General features: G+C 37.8%; 2 protein-coding genes and 1 long non-coding RNA gene across 10 annotated transcripts in view; 2 read left to right on the top strand and 1 right to left on the bottom strand.

The window, feature by feature from the left end:
- Positions 1–10,281, top strand: part of LOC111334558 (D(1) dopamine receptor) — a 35,559-nt gene extending 25,278 nt beyond the window's left edge. For all 8 annotated transcript variants that reach the window (XM_022940350.2, XM_088745393.1, XM_088745389.1 and 5 more), the window contains one exon: positions 8,197–10,281. In XM_022940350.2, coding sequence (XP_022796085.2) covers positions 8,228–9,355 — 1,128 coding nt within the window. In that variant the 5' untranslated portion in view covers positions 8,197–8,227 and the 3' untranslated portion in view covers positions 9,356–10,281. The remainder of the gene's footprint in view (positions 1–8,196) is intronic.
- A 323-nt stretch (positions 10,282–10,604) lies between these two features.
- LOC148717087 (uncharacterized) lies at positions 10,605–14,258 on the top strand. Its single transcript, XR_015995463.1, has 2 exons — positions 10,605–12,414; positions 14,185–14,258. It is a non-coding gene; the product is annotated as an uncharacterized LOC148717087 (long non-coding RNA).
- Positions 14,259–15,253: 995 nt separating this feature from the next.
- On the bottom strand, positions 15,254–24,815 carry LOC111334562 (D(1) dopamine receptor-like). The gene is made up of 3 exons (XM_088745387.1): positions 24,298–24,815; positions 17,873–21,180; positions 15,254–16,073 (listed from the first exon to the last, which is right to left on the bottom strand). Exon 2 carries the CDS (start codon positions 20,993–20,995, stop codon positions 19,847–19,849), a length of 1,149 nt encoding a protein of 382 aa, XP_088601513.1. The 5' UTR covers positions 20,996–21,180; positions 24,298–24,815; the 3' UTR covers positions 15,254–16,073; positions 17,873–19,846.
- Between the last annotated feature and the right edge of the window lie 144 nt (positions 24,816–24,959).

Genomic DNA, 24,959 nt, shown 5'->3' with positions numbered 1-24,959 from the left:
AAACAAACTCAGTTTAGACGCAATTGCATTGTCCTAGAATACAGGCATTTGCATGAGCAGCATCTCTTTAGGGTGCTTTTTATTTTTTCAGCATCTTAAAATTACCACAACACGGGCCTAAAACAAGAACTCTAAAGCTTTCAATTTTGTCGGTGTTTCAGTGATAGGAATTGATAAACAGGAAAACAAACAATTGTATTTCTACTCGATTCTTGTAAAAATACTGTGAACGATTTGATTACAAAGGCCAACTTCTTCATCCTGTAGCAACGTTATAAAAAAAATGGATTTTGTCAGCATAACAGCTTACATTCATGTTAAAAGAAATATCAATTCAACTTTGTCAGAAATATTCTAAGATAAAGGCCACAAATTACATAGCGAACACTGAACAACGTAGTTTTGATCACATTCTTGATAAATTCTTATCTACGTGGTTTAGACGTTTTCTTTTCAAAATTTATTTTTAATTCAAATTGTTAGAAAATCTAACGGTAAAGTCATTATAAAGAAGTTGTGAATGAAGTTTTTGGGTGTGTTTGCTTCTAACTTGAAGGTTTCAGTGCAATCTTTTTAATTGTAACTAATAGTTCGTGCATTCGGCTGCCAAAATACCTTCATTTCGTCGTCATTTTCGTTTGTTTGTTTGGTCTTAAGAGAGATGGAATGCAAAATCTTCGTTGGAATTGCTCTAAGATACCGCTCGGGTTGGCTTCTAGGATCGTCGCAATTTCATTCATATATTTTGCCACCAGGGAAATAGCAGCTGAAAATAAGCAATCTCGTGGAATAATTTAATATTTGCATGCCCCTCCATCCAATCGCGTGTTGTTGTTTGTGTTACAAGCCGCCCACAAGAGTTGATGATGATGATGATGATGATGATGATGAAGAGGAGTAGACACTCGGAAAAGAATAAGACAGATTTAAATTGAACAGGTCTGAATCAACGAACTATTAACATGTGTTTTTCAAAGGTCGCTCTACTCCCGAAACCTTAAATTTTGGACATATTGGACATTGAATAAAACCTCAAAATTACTGAATTTATTCTGTGGTTTTTACAATTAAACGCACTGATAACATGCTTTTTGGCTTTCATTGTTTTTAGCCCATCATTGCCTCTGAAAGTGTCAAAGGCGATTTTTTTGCGGCCAATTGAGTGTTTTCATCAATGCATGTCATTTCCTATCATTATGCCCCCAGCTGTTATCTTTGGTCGAATCGCTTCAAAATAGAAAGTGCTCCGGCAATACTATACATCATATGGATAAAATTGTCAAATGCTACGGACCTATTGCACCTTCGAGGCAAGATATTTCTCACTCTTCATGCTACAAGAAACCTAGTGCTTGAAAACCTTTGGTGAAGAACTTGTCGACAAAAAAAAGGGTAGGGTCAACTTGACATTTTCTATCATTTGTGATAGCTCGTGAACTTCGAATTCTTTTTCCATTCCCATGATGTCATTTTAAATCATTTGGCCTCGAATTTTCCAGCTTGAGGACAATATATTAGCGTGTGACTATTCAAACGAAAACTTCTTAACTGTAGGTTGTGCTGTTTTGTCCGTGATTTTGTGCAGGTTGATTCTTGTTTCCAAATTTGTGCAAAAACTCTTAGCCTGGTGTAATTCTTAACGACAGTGATCAAGCAGTGCGTTCATAATCTTGTCGCTCTTTTTTAGTAAGCTCAGCTGTACATTGTGATAACAACCCATGTCATCTTAACAAGTATTTTTAAAGTGTTGTTTTTTCATGTTTGTGTGAATTAGTTCGTAAGTGCCCTACTGATATACAAGCTGTAAGAAGGCGTAAACTCAAAGCTACCTTACATTTGTTAATTGTTTTGTCCACCAATCCTCATGGCTAGAGATGTTAATTTCATTGTTACCTTGTACGAAAGCTTACAGAAAAATAAGAATCATTTTGAATCATTTTAGCTCGTAGCATCTACCAACTTTTTTTCTTCATCGCAAAACCATTTACGGATAATCGGCTTTTGGGACTTGTCAACATTAACCACCTGGGGAGGGGGGATAGTGGAGAATTTTGGTTGTGTCATAATTAAGAGTACCTAGTCCCCCCTCCTCCCCCCAAGGCTCTTTAATATTCTCATGATCGATTCCCTCCCTCATTACCAGTTAATTGGCAATCACTTTTTTTTATAGTTCTCCCCTCTATAATCTGTTAGGGTAAGTAATGACTAATTTTTCCTCCGTTCGCCCTGAAAACCATGTGATCCCCCAAAAATCCTCCCTTGCCCCCCCTGGCGATAAATAATGAGTGATCCCCCGGTCAAAGTTTTTTTAAAAATTCGCTCGAGGCAACTTTGTAATCTCATTAATACATAAAAGATTAATAACGTTTATACTTTTATTAACTGAGTTAGCAGAAAACGTAGAGTGGTAAGGTTTATGGATTGGACTTCGGGGAGAGAAACGAAGTCTTTTGTAGTTAAATCTTTTATCGACCACACCTCTCTCTCAGCAATAACAAATCTTCATCATCATCATTATCATTACTTAATTTTTCAATTCGTCTACATGATAAAAAGGCCTCAGTCTATAATTTTTTGTCGACTTTTTACACGTTTGTACCACGTGACACGATTTTGCTGACATCGTTGACTGAACCATCCTCGGAGACCCAGGGGCTGTGGGTCGATTTCAAGTTAGGGCGTGAAGAGCCCCTGGGGACATTGTCTTACAAGACAAGTTCCAAACGGTCGCAGTCGTTCTGCCATCTGATTGGTGCCAGAAAATCTTTGTGTTTTTCTGCCCAATCAGAGTGAAGTGTGCTTTAGAGTCCTTTCGTGTGTTTTAATACGGACATATACTACTAGCTCAGCTGCTCGCTATGTTTGTTTGGACCGTGCGACGGAGATTTGCTTGAGGCTAAAAGTTTCAGTCTCGGCACACAATGTAAGAGAAATCGATCAGATTGTCAGCGAAAATCTTACCGGAAATTATACTGAATACTTTTGCAGGTATCACTAGAGAACGTGTTTTAAAGTTTGAGAGGTTTGTATACAACGCGATGGTTGCAGTCATTGATATGTCGCTTTAAACGTTAAACGAGATTTAAGCTTAAATCTTTCTAGATTTTTTTGCATAATTTGCTGTGACTGAAACTTTGCCAATCCCGTGAAGTTATTTCGTCGCACGGGCCACGCAGGTATGTCGAGAAACTAATACTTGCGCAACTTTTTGTGCGTGCTAAAATCTAATCTCATCTTCGCTTGAAAGAAATGAAAAGCTAAGCGTGGAAACTTTTGCTTGTTAGATGTGGGTAGATGACCCTGTACTTCTTAGCTGACATTTGCAATAAAGCAAACCCGCCCTTCCCATCCAATATTTCTTGGTCTTTGGTTTTGTTTTTCCCACCGAAAACAGCATCGGATCCATTTCAATGATCAAAGGTATTTAACTTGGTCTTCAACAATCGACAGGAGAGGTGAAATGATAATGACCAAGGGACTAGAAGAGAATCCGTAGCCTTCCTAGCTCAAGAATTTCAACACTCTATTTATTTATTTATTTATTTATTTATTTATTTATTACAATTTAATGGCATTAATAGTAATACATAACAACAAAACTAATATAAATAGCCATACGGATAATCTGTAAAGGAGTCCAGGACCCCATAAAGAACAGATCACCAATGAATATCTACTAAAATAAGTTACAAAGTAAAGTATAAAATCAAAATAAAATCAATAGTTCAACAATAATAACTAATTTAATGCACGATCCAGTAAACATTTCTTGACTCCCCGCTTGAAAACATCAACACTTGCTGCCTTACGAGTATCGTAGGGCAAAAGATTCCAGGAGTCAACTATCCTGTGAAAAAAACTATATTTAAGTGGATTTGTTCTTGCATATTTCTTCTTAAGAGATAAATCATCGTATTTCCTAAATGAATAATGATCCGCATTAGAATAAAAATCTACGTATGAATCGATATTGATGTTACTTATTCCATTGAGAGCTTTATATAAAAAAGTAACATCAGCTAGAAATCTCCTATTTTCTAGTGACATCAAGTTTAGCTTCTTTAAACGAGTCTCATAATTGTCCTCAGTCTTTAAAATGAACTTGGTTGCTCTTCTTTGTACTTTTTCAACTTTTTCTATGTTCCTTTTGGTGTAGGGTGACCATACAGCAGAGCAGTATTCAACATTCGATCGAACTAACGCGCAGTAAAGAGTTCTCAGAGTCGTAGTATCATCCAGACCTCTACAAGTCCTTTTAATTAGCCCTAACATTTTGTTTGCTTTCGACACAATAATATCAATGTGCGAGTTCCAGATAAAATTGTCAGTAGTTGTAACTCCCAAGTCTTTGAATTCTCTAACTTCTTCCAAGAGAGAATTGTCCAAGGAATAATTAGAGACTAAAGGTTGCCTTTTCTTTGTTAATCTCATAACTTTGCACTTTTTGACATTAAAAGCCATGGCATTGCGAATACTCCAATGATGAAGATTATCCAGGTCCCGTTGAAAACAGAATTGATCACTAACATCATCAATGACTCTTGAAGTTTTACAATCATCAGCAAAAAGCGCAATGGTATTTCCAGGGAGAACAACATCGGGCAAGTCATTCACAAAAACTACAAAAAATAGCGGCCCCAGAATGGAGCCCTGTGGGACACCGGACGGAACTTCTAACCAAGTGGAGGAGACGCCATCCAACACAGTTCTTTGCCAACGATTACTCAAGTAACTCTCACACCACTGTAGTAGGGAGCCAGAAATTCCGAAATTACAGAGCTTCCGCAGTAAAATTGAATGATTCACTCTGTCGAAAGCCTTGGAGAAGTCCAGGAAAGCAACATCCACCTGTCGTCCCTCATCCAAAGCTGTGACCCACTGATAATGAGTGAGAACCAATTGTGACCCACAAGATTTCCCCTTCACAAATCCATGCTGCCACTCAGATAAATAGGGCGAAATATGCGCGTAAACAGCAGTATGCACAAGACGCTCTAAACATTTAGCTGGAATAGGTAACAGGGAAATTGATCTGTAATTTTCCACGAATTCCTTATCATTGTTCTTATGTATAGGAGTGATGTTAGCGGATTTCCACAAGGTGGGCATGACTCCTGAGCTTAGGGATAAGTTAAACAAGTGCGACAAGGGAACCGACAATTCCTTCGCACAGATTTGTAGAATTCTTGATGGTATATTATCCACACCGGGTGATTTATTGATGTCGAGCCTACTTAGAATTCCCTGCACTTCAAATGGTGTAGTTGTAACGTTCAGTAACAAATTTGGATTCACAACATCTGTAGTCGGACAGCTAACATCAGCTGAATCCTTTGAATAAATTGAGTGGAAGAACTTATTAAAAAGTTCCGCCTTGGAAGACGCATCTGTAGAACAAACATTATCATAAATTACAGTATCTGGAATTCTCTTAGTTTTAGATTTAACGGAGTAAAATTTCCAGAATAGACAGCAGTTGAAAGATTAAACTCTTTCCAAACACCTTCGGTAACTGCCCGAAAACATCTCTCCTTCCCACGATGTTCTCGTTAATAAGTTTTTGTTCAGATTTTAATTAGCTAACCGGAAACACAGCTAAGCTTTCTCTTAGCACTTGCTGGATGTGGTCCACGAACTTAACGTTCTCTGCAACCTTGGCCGTATTGTGAACGACTTTACTACTAAGATTAGATTTTGGCGCGCACAGAAAGCAGAAAGCTACGTAGGCGAAAGCGCCAGTTGCTCGACATACCTGCGTGGCCCGTGCGACGAAATAACTTCACGGGATTGGCAAAGTTTCAGTCACAGCAAATTATGCAAAAAATCTAGACGTTTAAAGCGACATATCAATGACTGCAACCATCGCGTTGTATACAAATCTCTCTAACTTTAAAACACGTTCTCTAGTGATACCTGCGAAAGTATTCAGTATAATTTCTGGTAAGATTTTCGCTGACAATCTGATCGATTTCTCCTACGTTGTGTGCCGAGAGGCCCGAGAATGAAACTTTTCACCTCAAGCAAATCTCCGTCGCACGGTCCAAACAAACATAGCGAGCAACTGAGCAAGTAGTGTATGTCCGTGTTAAAACACACGAAAGGACTCTAAAGCACACTTCACTCTGATTGGGCAGAAAAACACAAAGATTTTCTGGCACCAATCAGATGGCAGAACGACTGCGACCGTTTGGAACTTGTCTTGTAAGACAATGTCGCCAGGGGCTCTTCACGCCCTAACTTGAAATCGACTCAGCCCTTGGGTCTCCGAGGATGTGACTGAACATAACTTGATGGTTATTCTCAACAGTTGTGAGCCAATGATAACTTAAAGAAAATTCACGTGAGAATTTACATGATCTGCACGTGTGTCAAGCACGTGTAGTGCAAATAGCTAAGTCGTGTCTCGATATTACCTAAGTTCCACTTATGGAACTGCAAAAAAAAATAACAATTAAAAAGAATACGCACGAACGTCACTATATCGTGATTGATTTTAGTTGTGCATCTGATTGGTTGAGAGAGCAGCGCGAGTTTTCTTAACCAATCACAGAGCGAAATAAGGCAAAAACAAAGCAATCCCAGATAACTTTCGTTAACTACCTTTGTGATGCAAAACGGACATAACCTTTGTAAATGTGTCGTATGAAATAGTGATTTTTTTTAAGTGGGACTAAACGTGATTTAAAGGGGAGTAAGTTTCTAAAGAAACTGTGGTGCTGCGTCGGTGGGGGTAACATGGTAATTTGGTTCTACCAACTGAGTTGATAACGTAAACTGGCCACCGTAAAGATTTTCAAAGCTGACGTTTCGAGCGTTAGCCCTTCGTCCGAGCGAACTTGGTTTAGTTTTGTACTCAGTCCCAAGCTTATTTAGTCGGAGATGTGTCAAGTGGGAATTTGTGATAGTCATCTTCCGTTATGAATACATATTAATTAAGATAAAAAGTTGTTTTTAGCAAGCTAAGACTTTTCATCTCAACAATAACTATGAATGAATTCACATGTTGTGTTTTTGCTGTCGTTTCACTTCGAAAAAAAAAACTGGCGGGGAAAAATTTCCGTTCATGATAGCAAACTGTGATAAGATGTACCTCAGCCAGATTGTTAGATATACTAGCTAAAATATATCAAGAGGAATACATTATTAATTGTGGTCACCTGTTTCTGATTATCGACATTAGGAAACCATTTGCATCGAAAATATACTTTCGTTAGAAATCTTTCTCCAGCGAACGTTGACAACGATGGAAAGAGTATTTCTGAAATAATACGAAAGTAAGCGCAAAGGCAAGAAAAATTCTATCGCAATAAGCCATTTTCCTGGACGCTATCCGCAAAGATACTATACAGAAAAATGAAAATCGAGGTTATGAAAATTTTAATATTTGTGGTTGCAACTGTCAACCTCTCACGGAGTTTCCGGCGCTTCTGTACCTAATGTAATACATATATGTATGATTCTAAAGCACTTTCCTGAAACCTTTATTACGAAAATTGCCAACTGAGTGCTAGCAAATAATAAACAGTTCAAATTTGAGACTTGAAATTTTCTTAAGAAAAAAAAATTGGTTACAAAAACTCAAACGTTCGTGTAAATCAATAGTGACAGACAGACAAATGACTGTATTTGACCTGTCTCGCCTTTGATGGTGCGGTAACACATTAAATGCCGTGGATAATTGGCACAAATTAGATTTGCTTCAAAAAGACTTTTTGGATGCTGAGAACGCCGCTAACAACACGTAATGCGTTTTATTTCTTCCTATGAATTTATTAGGAAATCTTTCTAGACTGATTATTAAGAATGGTTCTTTTCAAGGGATTTGCTTATCCTGTCCATCGTCAATTGTGAAGTGAATAGGATTTCAAGTAGCTGACAATTTGCGAATGACGACTTTTTTTGACGAAAATTCCGTGAGTTCCCTCGCGGTTATTTGTTGAAGGAAAAAACACCTTCTTTCATCGAGTCATGTTCTACCGCGGTGGCAGGAAAAATATTAATGCCATCAGTAAACAAAAACGACAACAAGTCGCGAATTTCGTAATATATTTTAATCTGATAATCAGATTGTTTTTATTAATTTCTCTTACAAGGAAAGCTTACCGTAGCTAGTCATGTTTTAATAGGGAAATGAATGGCAAATTTTAGATCAGAAAAGTCATCACTTAACACTCCTCATTTTGAATGCTCTTTCAGGTGAGAAAAGCAGACAAAATCACGAGGAGACATGGCAAACTACACGAACTCTTCGAATGTGACTGACCCCTTGCAGACTGCTCCCTCATTGCGGCCAGCGTTTCAACCGGATGATTGGAATCGATCCTTTACGATGTTCGTGGTTATAGCCGAGATTATCATAGCTGTCGTATCACTAGTTAGCAACTTTCTCGTCGTGTACGCTTTTGTTGCCTACAAAAAACTTCGGACGAGTGTCACGAACTATTTTGTAATATCATTGGCCGTGTCAGACATCTTAACCTCAGGACTGGTCACTACATTCACAGCGGACATTTCCATGAATCCCCGTTGGACGCATGGCTTATTCATGTGCAATCTCTATACAACAATGTTTTTACTGGCCTTACCGAGCTCTGTAATCAATTTGTGCGCAGTCACTGTGGATAGATACCTCGTCCTAAGGATGCCACTCCGTTACACGTCCCTTATGCCGCCAAGAAGAGCTGTTTTCATCATCTGTTGTTTGTGGATTTACGCTATAACGTGGTCTTGTCTGCCTGTTTTGGGCTGGCACGCTCCAACTCCCGGAGGATCTGTGATATATAACGGCCATTGTTACCATACGTCCACAAGTTTATACAATAATTTGGTAAATATTATAAACTTCTTACTTCCCATGGTTTTTATGGCAATATTCTGGGTCTTTATTTATTCCATAGTTCACAAGCATCGCAAAAGAGTTCTGAAGATAGAGAGAAGTCTCTCGCTTAACACCAACGAATCGTCGAATTCCAGCAACAACATGAACGGAGAAGTCCATCCAATGACTCAACTCACGGCGCGAAATGAAAAAACGGAGAAAAAACGATTGCAGCGTAATGTTCGCGGATCTCGTTTCATTGGCTTTATTGTTATACTGTTTTATTTCTGCTGGCTTCCGTACGTCAGCTTAAGCTTCATAGCCAACATCTGTAGACCATGCCAGGCCCACATTCCGTATTTTCTCTACGAGGCTTTTCTAGCGCTTGGTTTCCTCAACTCAGCCCTCAATCCATTTCTGTACCCGTTCCACGATAAACATTTTAAAGCAGCGTTTAGAGACATGTGGAAAAAATTGAGAAGCAAGGCTTTTGTAAGGTTATTTCCATCACAGGGCAAAGGCGTAGTTTTTATCTAGAGCGTTGATGGACGTTCTATGGATCAACACCAACAGTTATTACGAACTCTGAAGAAAGTGCTCGGTTGTGCGAACAAAGGCGATCTGTCTTAGAACGCATATTATAAGAATTGCTACGGAATGGTTGAACGAGCAATAAGATAAATTATTTACTTGTGTCTAGCAAAGTAGCTAATATAAAAGGAAAAAAAACCTTATTGTTGGAGACGCAAAGGAATGAGTCCTATTCTCTTCTCCAGTCCCCTCGCAACTGGTCTCGTGCACTTTCAGAAACCAAAACTGCAATCTTTACACTAAAAATACACTATAATTTTAAGTGAATCTGTTATACATATGTAAACTCAGTTGCAGTCTGTTCAACGTTCATCGAGAAATTTAGTCATTGTGTATACGACATTTAGAGGCCTACTACAAAACAGTTCTGTGGGATTGCTAGTGAAAAAAAAAATCTCCACGTAAGTACTGTCAAGGTATTATCAAACACAGACGTAATGCCATTTGGTGCATGTTAATCAGTCTGTCGATAAATTGTTCATATTTGTGCCCATTCTAGAATAAGTTTTCCCAGTATCTGATGCTTGATAACCACAGATTTTCTTTGAAATTTCATACGAGTTCCTGAAATGTCCGATACAGATTGTTTCGTGGAAGCATTACACAGAAGTAAATCCAACTTAATGAAACTTTGATCACTGCGATATGAGATCGCTTTTTTTTCTTCAGTAAGTCAACCATCGGCTGTGTACTAATTAGCCTGGTTCATCCAAGCTCTCCCTAATAAGTAACAAAAATGACAATATAATCCACCATGGTCATATTAATATGTAAGTGAAAAATCCGTCCATGGTAATAGATGAGCGTGACAGGAGTGTTTATTCTACATGTATATTGATGTTTATTAAAAACTGGATCATTGGATAATGCAATTCAAGACTTTTTATTGGCTTAGCCATTATGGTATATGAGCCAATATACCATAATCTACAAATATGGTAAGGGTACGCGTCAGCTTAAAATCAAAAGGGAGCTAAAAAATCCAGTTTCTTCTTACAAAATAATAATTTCTTGGGGGCGTTTTATAGAAACAATTATTCCACGAGCGCTCGTCGAATAATCGTTAAATATATTGATGTATATATATATACATATACAAATGAATGTTTTATTGAAACGTATTGCTCTTAAAGAATAAGCTTAGGTTTGCGCGCATTGCAGACCATACGTTTTTTAGGTTCTCATATACGGGGGGGGGGGGGGGGGGGGGAAGGAGGGGAATAGGAAAATGTGTAAAGGAAGTGCAGTGCATCAATGCTTTCCCACAATGAGTTACACGCACTGCGTTGGCCCCAGGGTCGTGTTAACGAAAACGATCACTCCACCCTCTTCCTAAATAAAACGCCTATTCCGGTTTCCATGTCCTTGAAGCTATGGGGTATGTAAGTAGACTTTGTCCTGATGTAAACCGTGAACCCCCTCCCCCTCAGATGTTGCATTTGTAAAGTAGTTTGAAATAGAGGAACCACCGCCTTTCTGCGCACTCTCACGTACAAACTACTCACACGCATGCATGCGCGTGTGCGCTCGTTTATGTAGATTTAATTCGTTCGAAATAGTCCACAACCACCAACCACCACGTAGCTAAGGAAAGAAAGAGGACAAAATTCAATATTTTTTGTTTTTACTTTCAAAATCTGTCTCCTGATCATACTTGCACTGAGAGAGGCGACTTTTCATATCTCTCCTCCTCTCCCATTCGTATTTTCCCCCACCCCCTTCTCGCATAATATATTGAGAGGCATGTGAAATGTGTGATTTGCAATGCAAATATATTAACTCTTATTTTTAATTCAATTTTGTTGAGTCAGCTCCACACGTGGAGCCCAGAACATTACTTGGTTGTTTGTTTTAAAACTACCAGCCTTAAATCCCAGTTTTTGGTCAGAGAAAACGTTTTCTTCTGTTTACATAACACTCCTAACGTCTGACGGATGAAGCGTAAACGCTGGATGGTTTAAAATGTCGGTTTTTGGTGCACAGCGAACTTCACAAGTGATTTGCAGTCGACATCGGGTTCTGTCCTCGTGTACCGGTTCACAAGAGCCGATACAAAAGACCGAACAATACACAACAGCTAACCAATGACTCCTAAACAAAGAAAGAACAATGGTAATTCCCTTGTGAACCGGTACACCAGGACAGAACCCGACATCGTCAAGCCAACAGATTCATGGCAATGAAGTGAGAGCTGCTTAGTCTTCTTTGAGTTTATGTAAGTCATCTTATTTGTTCTCCTGCATCTTTATTTCAGTTATCTATAATTTTAAGTACCTTAGGAAAGCCTTCGCTAGTTAAAGGCAACCTATGCAGGACTTTCAAATCTTGGTATCTGAGTTAATTATTCAACGGGGCACCAACGAAGAAGGTTTACGCTCTCATTAGTTACTCTCTCTACAGAAGACTCATACTCATAAGAAGTCATAAGAGTTTCTCCTTATATTTTCAATACAATATCAAGCACACAAGCAATGAAAATTAAGAAAAATAGAAAAATATCACTTGGGGGATCATCAGTTGATCCGTTACCAAATTCTCTGAACTTACATCATAAGAACTGTATGGCAAACAGTAAGGAGAATTACCACTGAGATCTCGAGAGTGAAAGGGTTAAGTAATCAAGCGATAAGCATTAACACAGTTAAAAGCTTGAAGAGTAGCTTTTGTTGGTGATCATTTTTTTTATTGTCGTGACCTTAAAATGTGTGATTTAGGGGTGATATTGTAAGGAAAACTTGATGCTAGTCACTATTAGGGGTCACTAAATAATTCTATTATTGAAGGAGAAAATAATGAATTATAATCCCTGTCAACTTAATGCGGAGGTCCTTCTCCCTCCTATGTGAAGCTTCTTTTTTTGTGCGCAGTAAACGCAATATTTTCTTGATCTTTTTAGAGCCAATCATTTGTTCATCTTTTATCAGTCAACTTCACATCCGAAAGGGACGAACATCTGTGGATCAGGAACAAGACCAAGATCACGAGGACAGATTTTGTCATTACAGGTCAGTTAATGTTTGCATTTAGGGATCAGTCTTATTATCACCGGGGGGGGGGGGGGCGGCGGTGAGGATTTTGGTTGTGTCGCCGACCTTCCTCTAATCTACATGAAGACCATGTGATTTCCCCCCCCCCCCCCTCGACTAGTCCCTTATATATTATGTCCTGGCTGTTGTGTGTCGCGTTCACTAAAGTTCTTTGATTGTTTATAGTCGAAATGAAAAATTTAGATCTGAAGATTTAGACTCTAAATAGGAACTTACTAGACGATTTGCAGTTGAATGATAATGATAACAAAACATTTAATCTGGATCGGCAGAATCGAACTTTAAACGACCCGTGTAATTACAAGGTTAAAGGCTGATAGTTTCTAAAGAAACTGTTTGGGGCTGCGTCGGTGGGGGTAACGAAGTAATTTGGATATATCAACAAAGTTGCAATGGTAAATTGGCCACCGTAACGATTACAAAAGCTGACGTTTCGAGCGTTAGCCCTTCGTCGGAGCGAATAATTACAAGGGCGAAATAATTACAAGGGTGGCTTTTCGATGGCAAGAAAGGTAAGAATTCTATAGATTTTTGTATTATCTTTGAGTCCATTTCAAAGATCCTTCAAATTTAAAAAGAAAGTGTGTCCTACCACAAAAATAGTGTTCGTTACCTATCTAAAAGGTCAAAAGTAGGAGCAGTCTCGCTTCTCTAGACACTGCCTTGGTAACAATTTTCGACTTCTCGTGGATCTTACTACAAAGGGCTAACGCTCGAAACGTCCGCTTTTGTAATCGTTACGGTGGCCAATTTACCACGTCAACTTTGTTGATATATCCAAATTATTTCGTTACTCCCACCGACGCAGCCCCAAACAGTTTCTTTCGAAACTATCAGCCTTTATTCATTACTACAATAGACACGACATAAATCTACTAAAAGTATCTGATCAACACGACTCGTGAACTTGTCACAAAATTCTTAAGACGAGAAAGCGGTTTCAAAGATTACAAGCCATCTTGAGACCTTGCCTTGACTTTCTCAGATGAAACATTTATTCATATGTCATGAGCATAATGCTAGAATCGTGTTCTTAGATTTGCAAGGGGTGGGTGGGTGGGTGGAATTAAAAAGTTGTTGTTGTTAAGTAGAAGGAGGAAACATTTAGTTTTGAAGACTAGAAGATTTCCAGGCATGCTCTAATCGGTGCCATTTCGGCACGAAAAACGCATTTCATTTTATAACGTGTTTTTGCGAAAAGAGCTTTAATGTCAAAAGCAGAATGCGAAAACAATACAGAAGCTCTATAGTTTTCAACCACGAAAGGTTTCAGCTAAGTCTAATAAATTCCATTAAGATCTTAAAATCAAACTTTGTGCTTGATATCGAATTCGTCTCAGAGTCCCACGGTCTCTAACGTCTATTAGTATAATTTCAGAGCTGAGCAAAGAGTTTCCAGTAATCTGATTGGTCGAGCGGCTCCTTAAATGACGCTATATAAGACGCTCCGCGCGGTTTATATAAAATGTTAAACTAAAATGTTAATAAATGTTACTATAATGTTAAGATTTTAGAGATTTCTCAGTTGTGCAGCTCTAAAATTATACTAAAACAGTTATTCGCCTCCGATTCGGTGAATATTGTCGAATAATCCCCTCGACTTCGTCTCGGGGATTATTCGACGATATTCACCTCGCCCTCGGCGTATAATTGTTAAAGGTTAATGCTTCGACTATCTGTTGAAGTATACTCGAAACCATTGTCATTAATCATTTCTTTTCCTTTCAGGTTCAAAGGATGAAGATACAAGACTCCATGCATTTTATCGAATGAAATAAAGTTGATTTATTGTCCATGGGAAATACTCGTTGAGAAATATTCGCGCGCTTGTGCCCAAAAAGCAACCTCTGCGCAACAAGAAATTTATTACTTAAAAAAAAAACTGCACATTTAAAAGCGATAAACCGCATTGCAAGCATCTTTCGTGGCATTCACTGCCACTGAGCAACAAGAAACTTCTGGCGACTTGGCTAGTCAAGATTAAACGGGAAAACACGCCCGTAAGTAAAATTTCCTCTTACGCATTAAACATTTTGAAAAGGAAGACTTTTCCAAGTCATATGCTGGCCGGAAAGTAAGTCTTAAGTCAGACTCAGTTCCGACAATATTCAGTTTCTCCGAACAGAAAACCAAAAGGAAGGCTCCGAAGGCAAGACGCTCGATTGATGATGACTTTTCGGCCAAGATGTTGCAGTGTGGTTTATCGCTCCGGTTGTTGCATCCGAATGCAATACAATGTCTAACCATTGCTATCTTTGCCTTTAGAATGCTTCGCATTGTCGATAAAAGTAAAAAAATTGCGTAAAATGCGACTTATTTTGAAATATACGGTGATACCTTTGAGAATTTACAAAGCCTTTGGCCCAAGTGCCTCGATTCCGTGCATTTTTAAACAAAACCGCTTTTTCGCGGGCTCAGATCTAATATCTGCTATTCCAAAAACAACGTCTTATGGCAGGAAAGTTTTTCTCGGTAGAACTATGAAGTTAAATGAAATAATCACAAAAAAATTAAGTCTTTTGACGGGAAATTTGTCCATGGAATAAAAGGTCTGCGCTTTTGAATTGTGTCTTGTGTTGATCAAAAAATATACTACTCCCATCAAAATTCCAGTATATGGTTTGATTTAACATAATGTACTGTTCAAATTCGCAGAAATTTTTTCCTTTTGGCAACCCTCCATACGCAAAAAAAAGTAAAACAGAGAGCCTACATTCTGACTAGTTTCCAGGCCCTTTTAAAAGTGTTTTTTTTTTTCATTTTGTTTATTCAATAAAAAGAATAGAAGAAACAAAAGTGGGAAAAAAGTTTTTTATTTGTTTGCAAGTTTTATTGGCTATAACAATTCTGAGTGTTTACAACAATATAAACAGCGAAATCTAATTAATTTGGCGGAACAAAAAAATTGGCAAAAATTAACTCAACAACATCAGCTTTTATATCAAAAAACTTAAAATGGAAACGTTAACTCAAAGACAAAGGAAATCTCGAGCTTCACGGTGAGATTTGAGCAAGCCTGATTATGCTTTATCGACTAATAAGAAATATTGAAAAGTTGAATTGAAGTTGAATTCTGTCTAAAGTAGAGACTTTTTGACTAAAGAAAAAACGTTAAGGCTAACGAATTAAGATTACTACTTCTGGGAAAGATCCCCACTTTTTTAATATTAAGTTTTAAGTGTCTGAAATGATTTCTAAATTGAATTATAGGTCAATCTTGTTTCTACAAACGTATTTCTTGACAAAATTTCTCTAAATAAGATGTTTGAAAGACTCCTGACATTTTTGGGGACCAAATGAATTTTAATTGATTCAGCCTCTTTCTTGACATTGGTGGGGTACTTTCAAGTCACCAATAGACAGTAACATTTGACGTCTAAAACAAAACCTAGGTTAGCATCTTCTTTTGGTGTTGACATGAAAAAAAATCTGAATTTTTTTCACACTAAATTCGTGAAAACAAAAGTGGCACTGAGCTTTTCTAATTTACACTTGTTACCTCTATAATAAATTTCCAACTTTCGTCGGCTCTTGAACAACTTAAGTCCAGTTGAGTTGTGTTCAACTTCAACTTCACTCTCGCTCTTCATGATTATGATCAGCCTCTACTAGGATCACTGACGGAGATACAAGAACGCGATAGGTCATTTTACAGTTGTGTACTTAGTTGCCAGGCCTTTGATTCAGAGGGAGGCTGAAGCTGACCTTGTTGTGATAGAGACCTGTATTACTTAGCATGATAATAAAGTAATTTACATTTGAAAGGCAGGTTTGTATCATAACAAGGTCACCCCTAGCCTCACTCCCGTTCAAAGGCTTGGCAACCAAGCACACAACTGTAAAATGGACTATTATTAAACAACATGTTAACAAACAGGATAAAAATTACGTATAATGCACGATCCTCGCAGTAGATAGCGCTATTTAAGCAATAGCGAAAATCAGACCTGAAAAAAATCAGGCCTGTACGGGACTCGAACCACTGACCTCTGCGATACTAGTGCAGCGCTCTACCAATTGAGCTAACAAGCCAACTGGGAGCAGGTCGTTAAGTTGATTCGTAATAAACCCGTGAAAGGAATAAATCAGATACAATGAAATATATGAGATTCGTATATTTTGAACTGCGGTATTAGATACGTATAATGCACGATCCTCGCAGTAGATAGCGCTATTTAAGCAATAGCTCAATTGGTAGAGCGCTGCACTAGTATCGCAGAGGTCAGTGGTTCGAGTCCCGTACAGGCCTGATTTTTTTCAGGTCTGATTTTCGCTATTGCTTAAATAGCGCTATCTACTGCGAGGATCGTGCATTATACGTATCTAATACCGCAGTTCAAAATATATGAATCTCATATATTTCATTGTATAGGATAAAAATTCTTAACTACGTGAATATGAATGGGGCTTCATTAATCCAAACGTGAAAAAAAATATTATTTCTTGTGCTTCAAAAGATTTTACGACAATTAAATAGCCCATTTCCGAATAACCCTCGGCCTCATTTTCAAAACGAGTCCTGGTGCTCATCCTTTCATACACATAAGATTATAAGTTTTCATTCACATGCAAATTAAACTCATTTTCACAAGAATGGTTGAGCACCAGGCCTCGTTTTGAAAAAGAAGCCAAGGGCAATTCGGAAATAAGAAAAGGAAAATGGCGAGGACAATAATAGGTTACTTTTTGTCCCTCAAACTAGACTCCTTTTTCAATTGAATATTTAAAAAATAAAAAAAACTCTGACAGCCGCGGCACATTAAAAAACAACAAAGATGAAACCATTCTTTTTAAAAACATCTTTAAATTCATTCATTACTAATAAAACAATGCGCCATTTTTATGTCTAACCGTAGTGACGAAATAAGTAATAAGAGCTCTCAAAGCGTTAAAAGTTCTGATATCATGTTATTTGCTTTGCGGCCATATCTATTTAAAATTCTCATCACGTCCTTGGCAAGATCACTCTTCGTCTTGATTCTTTTTGAAGTTACCGCTGCCAAGCAAATCCAGCTTAGGCGGGCAGTTGTATTAAAATCATTCATGATTTTTCCTTGAAATGTTTCAAACAGAGCTTTAGTCGAGAACCAGCAAGACACGCCTACGCTTTGATTGTCAATGTATCTGAGAATTTTCTCATAAGCACTATGTATAACAACGTGCAAGTTGAGTAAATTTGACACAGATAAAATAAATTTTGAACCGATTTTAGCCATAACTAAAAACAGAGATACCGACTACAAATATTTCCGATAGGTCTTAGCTTTTAAGTCTTAATTCTAAATTGTACATATGTTTAAGTATTTTATTTTTTCGTAGTTATTGTTTGCACGACCCCACCAGCAATGCTGATTTTACTTATCGTGCTAAACTAAAGTCCTCACTCACTCCCTCACTAAACTCCGCTGACTCTTACCTTGGGCTTTGTTGAGATGAAATTGATGGTAGGTTTTCACTTAATGTCAGTTCATAAAACACAAACGTTTCCAAATTGCTTCTGGCCTTGTTTAAACGTTAAAATTGACTTGTAGACGAGTTTTTCTAACCATTTTGCCTTGAGGAGTGAATCGGTTCAGACTGCGAGCGACCGAAAAATGTAAATGATCTGAGAGACATTTTTAAAACACGTGCAAATTTAGCCTCTCTGACGAAACCTTCAGGATGAGGTCGATGTGAATTTGCATAGCGCGGTTTCCTCACTGACCATTGTTTCGCAAAATCTGTTCACTGTTATAATTCTTCGAGCGCCCTACCTCTCCCTCTACCTCTCTCGAACTGTCCCACTCCCTCAAGAACTTTAAGAACTTCTAAAACAACGTCGTCATAAGAACTTTATTAACAGTCTCAGCTTTCTGAAAGAAGCATGTATGGTCTCCCATAAGAATCAAGATTTTAAGTATTTTAAGTATTGTAATCTGATCCAATTTGGTAATAATTGCTTAGCTAAATTCCGTAGACAATAGGACTACATCAGCCCATGGCTGCCTTTATTTTAAGAATCAAGATTTAAATATTTTTAGTATTGTAATCTGACCCAATTTGATAATAATTGCTTAGCTGAATTCCATAGACAATAGGCCTACATCAGCCCCTAGCTGCCTTTATTTTAAGAATCAAGATTTAAACATTTTTAGTGTTGTAATTTTGATCCAATTTGATAATAGCATGCCTAGATAGCTTTAGCACTGGCTACCTTTATTTTAAGAATCAAGATGTAAACATTTTTATCGTTGTAATTTTGATCCAAATCGATAATAGTATACCTAGATAGCTTTAGCCGAATTCCGTAGACAATAGGCCCATATCTGCCTCTGGCTGCCTTTATTTTAAAAATCAAGATCTAGATATTTTTAGTATTGTAATTTGATCATATTAACAAAGATTTAATAATACATAGACAGGTAAAAACGAACGATATAAAATCCCGACGTTTCGGCGACTTCATGACGCCATTAATTTGATCCAATTTGATAATAGTATACCTAGATAGCTTCAGCCGAATTTCGTAGACAGTAGGTCCACATCAGCCTCTAGCTACCTTTGATTTAACCTACTATATCAAATAGAGTATGACGACGACGATGATGATGATGATGAATGCATTCTTAGAGAATTAGGTACTGTGTTTTAAGGGGAACGTGTAAAAGGGAAGTAGGACAAGGCGAATAGGGTGTGTGCAGTGATGAAAGAGGCATGAGAACGCTAGTCAGCCGAGAACGCTAGTCAGATATTTGTCGGCTTTTTTCCCTTCTTAATCCTTGAGAGTGCTCAAAGTTCAGCACTTGACAGAAACTTTCTTTTAATAGTTGGTGACCCCGGTAGAATTACTCCAGATTTGTATTTCAGTTACAGATAAAGCAGAAACAACAATAACAACAATAACAACAACGAAATCATTTTAAGTTTTTCATGGGAAGAATAATTGACATGTCACAAACGTTGCTCACTTAAATGCTTAAACTTGTTTACGGTTGGTGATGGTTTCATCTAAGGTGGCCTACACAACTCCTTTTGTTAATTTAGATTTTATCTCTTTTATTTTAATTTATGTGTATGTGTGTGTGTGTGTGTATGTGTGTGTGTGTGTGTGTGTGTGTGTGTGTGTGTGTGTGTGCGTGCGTTTGCGTGTGGCCAAGTGGCCAATATCTCCACGTGGTCAACCCACGTCAAGTCTCTGAGTTGGGAGTGGAGTCCAATCTCCCAGAATGGGATGCTAGTCCAACGCAATGCTTTCAGATCCTGTGCGCATTTTTATGGCTTACAAACTTCATACCACCTATTCACCCAATCAGATGCAAAACTTAAACTAGTCATGATCTAATCAGTTGCAATTTCTCCCCCTTTTTCCCCCCGTACTCTTTTTTCCCGCACTTTTTTCCTACTGATTTTACTAGCCACGGACTGCAACTTCTAGCCTCGCCATCTCCAAAACTTTCTCTTTGCGGTATAGCACCCTTAAGAAACTCTTACTTCGCAGTTTCTTCCAAATGTCTCTAATCGCTTCCTTGAACCGTTTGTCGTGGAATGGATAAAAAAATGGATTTAGAGCAGAGTTTAAAAATCCTAACGCGAGGAATGTTTCAGCCAACATCTGTGATATAGAATGATTAATACACCGCTTGCAAATGTTTGCAATCAAGCTGAACATCACATAAGGTAGCCAGCAAAAATAAAACAGCGCAACAATGATTCCAATGTATCGGCATCCACTAAAATTTCGCAGCCTTTTTTTCTTTCCTGTCTTTTTTTTTCTGGCAGTCGGTTCGAGTTGCATCGATGACGCATCTCGGCTGCACAGGGTATTGGTAGAATTTGGCGCGGACTCGTTCGTGTTGAAAGATATATTTCTTTCTTGTTCATTGACTCTTTCGCGGTGCTGAAGGACAATGGAGCAGATAAGAGCCCAAAAAATTGCCATGAATAACATGGGTAGTAAGAAATTTATGACATTGACTGTGATATTGTACGCTGTTGTAGTCACAAAGTAACACCGGCCGCGTTGAATCATGGGTGTATGGGATCTCCAGCCCGTTAGAGGGAGACACGCCCAAAAGATTGCGTACGTCCAGACGCAGCCGATCATAGAAACTGCCCTCCGCGGAGTCATGAGGGACTCATAGCGAAGAGGCATCCTCAGGACCAAGTAACGATCTACTGTGACAGCGCAGAGATTTATAACGGAACTTGGCACGGCCAGTAAATACATAGTGGTATAAAGACCGCACTCTAGCTCGCCATGCTTCCATTTGTATCTGTTTTGAGTGTATTCCACTTTAAACGTCATCACTAATGCTGAGGTCAATAAATCGGATATCGCCAAAGATACTACGAAATAATTTGTGACACTCGTTCGTAGTTTATTGGACATGATGAATGAATACACGACCAAGAAGTTGCCGATGAGCGCCGTGAGTATGATGAGGATCTCTACGATACGGAGGAAGACGAAAAATTTCTCCAGTTGTGACTTTGGTTGAAATATCGCAGGAGTGGATGTCGTGTTGATACTTGCGCTGGAAGTGTTGGAGTATAGGCTCATTTCTTACGTCAAGACAAACAACTTTTTCCAAAAACTGGAAGTGCAACAGAAGGGTAATAGTTACGCCAAACACACACGAGAGGAAATAGTTCGTTCCCCAAGAGGAACTGGTTCGTGCCTCGAAAGGAACTGTTTCGAGCCCCGAGAAGAACTGGTTTTGGTCCCGTTGAATCTCGGGAACGGTCCTGCAAAAGTTAATGAGGACCATCGTGGCAGTTTTTAAAAATGGATAAAAAAATTAACGTTGGGAACTGGGTAAAAGTGATTCACGAAACAGCTGACCGCTACAAAAGATAAGGGAGAAAAAAACGCAACAAGGGAAAAAAACAAATTAATTGGAGATTTATTCCAAAGAGGATTAGTTCTGACATAAGTGATTTGTTGATTTTTAAAGCGTGCAAAAGGATAAAAAGTATTTAGCATGTGAAACAGATTTATATCGTTGACGAGATGTTTTGCAAAAACCTGTTATTATGATCGGTTTTCCGTTAGAAATTAGCGTTTCCACCCTTTTTGCGGGTTTGCAACCTCTCGACCAATCAAAACGTGCGGTTACAGATGCCCCATAGGGTCACGTGCCGGGTCACGCGTTTGAAAAAAGAAACTTAACGATTTTGTTTTGACGGACCGGAGCTGCAGTTTTACACGACGTGCCGATTATAGCACCAAACTGAACAAAATAAAAAGAGCATAATACTTTATACCTTATCTCAAAGAAATTCCGTTATTTTGCGTTAGAGTTTCATTCAATTAGGGATAGAGCTCTCATAATTTGTTCACATCCTGTGTTTACTTGTGCACAAGTTTTCCTGTTGTATGTTTACCAGAAATGCGCTGGAACAAGACATGTTCTCGGTCCCAAAGTCAATATATTTGACAGTTTTTCCGGTGAAGTTCCTTTTTTTCTTTAATGAAAACCACATCTCTGGCTTTTTAAAATTTGGACAGCGTTTAATCGATTTCGATTTTTTTCCTTTTTTTTTTAGAATTTGAACGCGTTTTTTTCTTTTCAAAACGTCTCTCGCTAGAGAAGTTTAACATTCTGTGCTACATTTACTGATGTGATTATATGCATCTAAAAGTTTTAAAATGAGCGTATATGTCAATTTCTCAAAATGCTTACTCAAGTACTTCGAGAGGGTATCAGCTCGTCAATGGATCCGTTTATGCATAATTTATAACAATTTTCTCCTACCCTAAACTGAATAAACGACACATACATGGAAAATTGAAGAAACAAACAAGATAGAATTGTTCAAAGTGATTTCCAAAAGTTGCAGGTATGAAATTTTGAAAATCCTCTCAGAGAGCTGAACTTTTCCATATGAAAGTGGACACTGATGAAAAGTAAATGGACAGATGTTCTCCCGTAAGGTACACTTTTACAATTGAATATGCTACAAGAAATGCCTTGGGAATATTTCAAACGGTCGAGAGAAGGAAAACGTCTACGATATATAGGCATATAAAATGAAGTATCCAAAAAAGGTAAGATTGGAAATAAAGATTACAGCAAATTAAAGACAAAAGGATTGAGTAAGGATTTGCTTCCCACCTTTAAGCGCTGACCGTGGTAATCACTTGCGAGCCAAAACGAAAACTGAATACTGGTAGAAACTATCGATCAAAAAGTTACAGCAGGCGTGAATCGAGAATTGGGTTCGCTCGCTTGATAAAAAGTCAAGGATGGGACTCGTTGAAAGCACGGGCGGTATATGTGAGATTTGAAAAAGTTGGTTGTAACTGATCTTTTTTAAAAAGTTTGCTGCAGCTAAAAGCATTTAGAAATAGGAAATGTCATTTTTCTACTATTGGCCAACAAAAGATGAGCAAGTAGGTGCAATCTATAGGCGAACTACGTAAATAACACTTGATATTTTGCTCATTGACTAAATTATTATACGTAATCGAAGGGCTTGGCGCATTGGAAATTTAGGTGGAATATTATGTATCAAGGGCGTGGGCGAGATTTTTAAAAAAGAGCATGGATGGGAAAGGTCGATCTCCGGATGTTCTATATTTTACCCGTGTTTCTTGACATATTTGATGCGTTTTTTTTTTTTTTTTTGACGATTCAATACTTTTTTTGCAAACGATCTTTGTTCTTTTAATATTTCAAACCTCCAAAACTACATTCATATTTTACGAAAGAAAAGTAAACGAAAGTTAAAATCGTTCAGTGGGTTTTAAGTTCCGTTGAGAATACTGTTGCTATTTTTTTCCTGTTATAAACTCCGTGTTCCTTTGTACAGTTTGAAAATTAACCAAGAGTAGTAATATTAGTCTATAAGTCTATTTTTAATCATTTTGGTGTTCTAAATAGGCTTGTTTTGCTTGCTAGTAACTACAAATACCAAAGTTTGCATGCACCCAGCTTAAAAGCATCAGGAAATAGATACTTGAATAAAATGAATTAAAGGTTGGAACCTTTTGAAGGAAAGTGCGAGCTAGAGAAGGGTCGTTTTTCTCCATTTTAAACGAGAAAAAGACTTCCATGTAGCTATTGGTATACAGAATAGTTGCCTATTTAGACCATATGCTCTAGCTATATAGCTTCCTGGCATTTGAGAGTGGAAAATCTTTCGACTCAGGACAGAAGACTAGACGTGGGGTGTAATTTGTCGATAATATCTTTGGACTGAAAATAACTCCAAATGTTTCGGTTTTTGCATCTTTTCAAGTTTGCCGAGAATTTTTTTCCACATTCGTTTTGAACGGAATTGCCTTTTCGTTGTTTATGAATTCTTTAAGTTTTTTAACATTTGAACTAGGGACAGTTATCAAAGAAAAAAAAGCGGAAATATTAATCATAGCGGTTCAATTTTTTGAATCACCAATTTCGTGGTTCAAGTCACGAAATGGACTTTCTATTAGTGCGCACGCTGTGAGGACAAAAAATGCAAATTAACGCTGTGTAAGAAATTACAACAATTTGTAGCACGTCAAGCAGTAACTGCTTTTAATAGAAAAGTTGATGAATATTTTCTCAACATTGATCAAAAAAGGCTATTTTGAAACTTTTGACGAAGTCTCAAACACAAAAAATTTAAGCTGGTTTTGAAAAAAACGTCAAACCTGTCATCTAATTCTTTTAACTCGAACGTCCATCCCGCAAAATATTTTTTAAAAGACCCGAACTACTGCTATCGAGAGCATGAAGGAGAATCTCTTACCAATACATTTGTAACAATCTAGCAAGCATTCATTAGTAAAGAAATGATGATATGATATGTTCAGTCACAAACTACTTATATGTTTATACACGCATGGATAGTCTCGTTTTCTATTTATTCCTACCTCACCTTCTGCTTTTATGTACCTCTGGAGTCAAGAAAGAAATTCTGACAGCAATTTAACGTAGTTTACTCTGCTGTGAAGGTCGTTAAATACATCTATCAACTTCTCAAGAATACCACATTCGCAGAGCAAACAAGATCACTTTTCACACTGCTTCTGTGCATAATGGCAACTTCTTTCAGTGTAAAATATAGATGACAATATTGTTTCTGTTTATACAACAACCGCGTGTCATATTAATTGCTTTAGGCTAGCTAGTGCCGGTTGCTTTTGTGTTTGTTGTCGTGGGTTTTTGACCTCCGCAATAAAATTGTGTACCCTTAGTGTTTTACATATGAAAAGGATATTTAAATAATGTCTACTACACGTAGAAAGATCGAAACAAAACGAGATGAATTTAAAAAATGCAAGAAACTCAAACTTGAAACAACGTGCGGCTCAATATCTCTAAGCTTTCAGGGGCGTAACGCGGACGTTTCATGTTCTTACGAGATATGCATGAGGCTGATCACAATTGATTGTCTTTAGTTTAACAAATGGTAAACACCACAGCGTACACTATTGACCAATCAGAGCGCGCGCTTTACTTTGGTTATGTTATAAAGATATTTTGAATAAGTTGTGAGGACAGGAACAACATCCAAACCATTACAGAGACAGTTTAAGG

This window comes from Stylophora pistillata, chromosome 14 (assembly GCF_964205215.1).
Source record: "Stylophora pistillata chromosome 14, jaStyPist1.2, whole genome shotgun sequence".
NCBI lineage: Eukaryota > Metazoa > Cnidaria > Anthozoa > Scleractinia > Pocilloporidae > Stylophora > Stylophora pistillata.
The sequence above is the reverse complement of the archived record's forward strand: the minus strand, read 5'-3'. Positions and strand labels throughout refer to the sequence as shown.

What these genes read in the sequence shown, in the direction of transcription:
- LOC111334562 (XM_088745387.1), bottom strand. Translation starts at nt 20,995, where the DNA reads ATGAGCCTATACTCCAACACTTCCAGCGCAAGTATCAACACGACATCC.